Consider the following 4,204-nt stretch of genomic DNA (forward strand, 5'->3'; position numbering starts at 1 on the left):
GTTTTTTCAGTGGCCGACAGTGGTTTTTTAACGTTTTTTAATTGCCGGACATGAAAACCAAAAAAAAATCCGAAAAAATTTCCATGTAAGAAAGGCGCTATGATGCCGTGGCTTAGGTTTCTCACTGCGCGGGAATTCAAATCCTATTTTTTTCAACGCCGTTTTTCGGGGAGTTAAGATTTTTTTTAAATTTTTTCGCAACAATATTTGGAAAATACATATTTTTGAAAAATTTTAAGGCAATAACAATTTTTGGTCGGAGTCCCCTTTTAACTACGAAAAATTCCAAAGTTCTAATGTCCCCTTATCATTAATTTAGATTTTCATACCAAAGGTATCCCTTTTCAAATTTTCGTTAACTTTAGTTTCTTTCTATCCATTCAGTCCAATCGCAACAACCTCGACATGCGATATTTCGCCACCTCACGAAACCAAAAGAACAATAATCATAAATTGTCGATTCCAGGCATATTTCGTATCTTTTCCTGCTAATCATCCCTCATTAAATTGCGTATTAACGACGCATTGTTCCCTCTTCTGACGAATTTTCCTCGAGAATCGTTTTTGTTTCTGATTAGACAGAAGAGAGAAGGCAACAATAAAAGGGTCATAAAAGTGCCAAATACTGGTCTTTCTCACCCTCCAATTTCACTTTTTGATTTACTGCCGTTTTAGGAAACAAGTGTTGATGATAGGGTGTGATGGCGATTTGAAAAGAAACAAAAATAATGCTCACTTTCTCATTTTCATGTATATTTGTTTGCCAACAGAGCCGAGAAGTGAACTAACTGCTTGAATGTACCAACCATAATGAAGTTGTTGGAGCTGAAACAAAGTTTGAGTCATTGAAAAAAAGTATCGGAAGTTGTTAAATCGGTTTAGTTAAACATTTTTAAAAATAGGAACAAATACTACACTTTCTGATTAATTTGCATTTAGCTATTGTGCTACCAATATCCTATACTTCTAATAAAACTTTTAAAAAAGCACTTGTAGAAAAAAAATTGTGTAAGTTTTGACTGTTTCATAAAGTTGTTTTATCCGTGTTTTATCCGTGTATTAGGCTTTGTTTCAATTCGATATGTTTAACCACACAAAAAATCGTTTTTACTTCTATTCGAATGAAAACTTATGCTTGAATTGCATTGAACAAATTGAATGCCAAAAGTCACTTGACGAGATAGGCGAAAAATATCAGCTAAAGAAGATTTTCGTTTTTGAGATTTCAAAATTTTTGGATACAGTCTTTTTTATGTTTCAGAACACCGTGATGTCATTTCTTTTTCTGTACAGACGTTGACAAACGCTAATTTGATGAACCACCTAAATACTTTACTGAGCAGCCTTGAAGTTTCTAATAGAAAGGCCCTGCACTCAACTTTGAAAAAATATTCACTTCCGTTTTACAGAAGATATCAAAAAGTAATAAATTGGCAATAGGATTTTGATGTTATGGTACACATTTTGTTAGTTGAAAACTTTTAAATATATCTTGAATAGGTAGCGATAAAAATTGGGTCACAGTTGATAGTGTGTTTTCTACATTTTCCAGGTTCTACGTTTTATTTTAGGTTTTATTCCGGGTTTTACGAAAAACCGACCTACTATTCTGTTATATATTAAAGATATCATAAAAGTATAGATCAATTATCTAGTAAGTTGCTATAATCTCACTAGAATACATTTTAATTAAAATGTTTTCAAACTTGTATATAGAACTGAAGATATAATTACGGCTAACGTTAAAGGTAAGAGCCTAAGAATAAGGTTTGAGCAAATCAAATTTTCGATTCAGACAGTTCTGAAAGTAGGGAACGAGTTTTAACTTTTATTTTAATTACGAGTCAAGTTAATCCTGAGCTAACCGGAAAACCAGCAACATAAATTGGTTTAAAGGCAACAAAACATTGTACTGGAACAGAAACGTTTTTTCAGATCTAATTTTTCAGAACTTTTTGCCTCATCTCATATGTCCTAGTAACTAAAAAAACTATTAATACTTGTCAGTAACTATGTGTAGAACACCGCAAACCTTGTAATAGAAGAACTCCCTAGAGCAAATTTCACGGTATGTTTTTTTTGTGATCTATCAATCTTTCAAACTTCATAGAATAGTCTCTTCTCATCAATCACGATTTGCTATTCTATTATCGTCACACCTGTCAATTTTTGACTTATTTCATACCTTATCAATTTCCACTGCATTCATTTTCATCTTGTCCATCGCTTCCAGTTTGCTTTCACTTTGAACAGCCTCTCCATTTTTGAAAACTGAAAATTCTATGTTCATGTTGTTTCTTAAATGTGATTGTTTATAAAATCCATAGTTACCAAAAAACAATGATTTTGAAACAGTAATTTCGAAACTCAATATTATTGGAATCCCCGAATGACACATTTGAAACTTTTTAACTCAATTCCTCCTCATACTTGAGGTGATATCACCGCCGATAACTTTTTTCATTCATTTTTCTTTTTTCACTTTTGTTCCCTTCTTCTTTATCATCTATCAAGTTTCCTCCTACGAGAACAAGTCGAACATCAAGAATTCAGACTCATCCATCATGTCACCTTCCGACAAAAAAATGCGAAACTTTTGGCGCCAAAAAATAACATTGGAGATTGAAAGCGAAAATGGAGAGAGATAGATGAGGACTCAAGGCAGGAGGAAAATGAAAGTGCCAAATTGGAATGAAATGCAGCAAAACGATTATCAGCTGTAGTAGACTAGAGTGGTCGAATTATTTAATAAAACTAGAGCCGTATATCTACTACGATGACTTACAAAAAGCGAAAAACTTCGACTCGTAATCGTTTCAATTACCGCAGGTTCTCTCCCCTAACGCCAACCCATACTTGTACTTTGAGCTCAATTATCTCATTTTCTTAAACCGACATCAAAAATTTGTGATCTAAAAACTGCTGGTGACATTATGACAAATATTTTTACAGCTAACAAACTTTTGTTATATTTTTTAGAATTTTAGATAATTGAGCCCTAATTGCAAGTTCAAATCAGCGTAAAGCATTCAAAGTATTCCTTTTACAAATGCGCTCTTCTGAACATGTGATCTAAGGAAGTTAGATATCTGGAGGGAAATGACGTTTAACTTGTGTTTCAATAGTTTTTCTTCTTTGAACAACTTTATCTCAGTTCCGGTATGAGATATCAAAAAATGGACAACTGACAAAATGTTCATCATGTTATTAAAAATATTTTAAGTGTTGATTACTATTTGATATATTTTACAGAAGATAAGATATATGAGCTCAACGTTGACGTTTTGGGGGACATTTTATTGGATTGTTTACGGTATGTTCGAAATGTTTCAAACTTCGAGCTTCTTCAAAAAATGTTCAGAAGTTCGCATAAGCAAAAACTCTATTAAGTATACTGGCTAGATATTTGGTTTTCATATAGAACTTGAAACAGTAAATTTCTTCAAAAAAGGAACTAATAATTGTTGATTAAAACTTCGAACTTTCTCCGATTAACTGATAACTATGTTACGAACAATAAATTGTATTGTCAAAGTCTAATTTTGATAAAGTAATTGAAACAGTATTTCATCCCAGCCAAAAATGAGACGTGAGGTTTGAAAAAAAATTGTGCTTCAAAAAATGCTGAAATCGGTTGGAAAATAATTGGATACGTTTAGTTATTCTTGGAGACATGTCAAAATTCAGAGAAAAAGATTCAGAATCCTAAATCGTCTCGAGATCTGTAATAGAGGGAATACTAAAAAAACTAATTTTAGCAAGTCACAACAATCTATTGTCAATTCAAAAAAATAGCACTGGTGAACACAAAAACAAACAAGTAAACAAGGGGGCGGAGCGATCCGCCCCTTTTCGCAAAGGCGCCACGCAGTTTTTCGACGGTATTTTAATGTCGCCGTTTTTTTTGGTTATTTTTCACCGAATTTCTTCCGAATTGAAGGAAATTCGTTGATTTTGTGAAGGAATATATAACTTTGTTCTAATAAAAACTGAGAAACACTATTGGGAAACACTATTCTTTGATTCAGGGTGAACATGAAAAAAGCAAGACGATGTGACGTATTGAAGCCCACCATGATGGAAATAAGAGGTAGAAAAGCTTCGGAATCACTTAAATACATGAAATATCATTGCAAATTTTCCTGAAAAACCTGAAAAACTCGATCGGAGAAGTATTTGGAGTAATTTGTCGACTAACAGCGGG

General features: G+C 32.9%; 1 protein-coding gene across 1 annotated transcript in view; it reads right to left on the minus strand.

The window, feature by feature from the left end:
- Cbr-mltn-12 overlaps positions 1-2,290 on the minus strand; it is a gene marked incomplete at both ends in the record, with an annotated part of 10,979 nt that extends 8,689 nt beyond the window's left edge. The window contains 2 exons of the mRNA XM_045235220.1: positions 737-825; positions 2,186-2,290. Of these exons, the coding sequence (XP_045097371.1) occupies positions 737-825; positions 2,186-2,290 (194 nt within the window). The remainder of the gene's footprint in view (positions 1-736; positions 826-2,185) is intronic.
- Positions 2,291-4,204: the final 1,914 nt, after the last annotated feature.

The sequence above is a fragment of the Caenorhabditis briggsae genome (genome assembly GCF_000004555.2).
Source record: "Caenorhabditis briggsae complete genome, chrIV, whole genome shotgun sequence".
In the NCBI taxonomy this organism is placed as follows: domain Eukaryota; kingdom Metazoa; phylum Nematoda; class Chromadorea; order Rhabditida; family Rhabditidae; genus Caenorhabditis; species Caenorhabditis briggsae.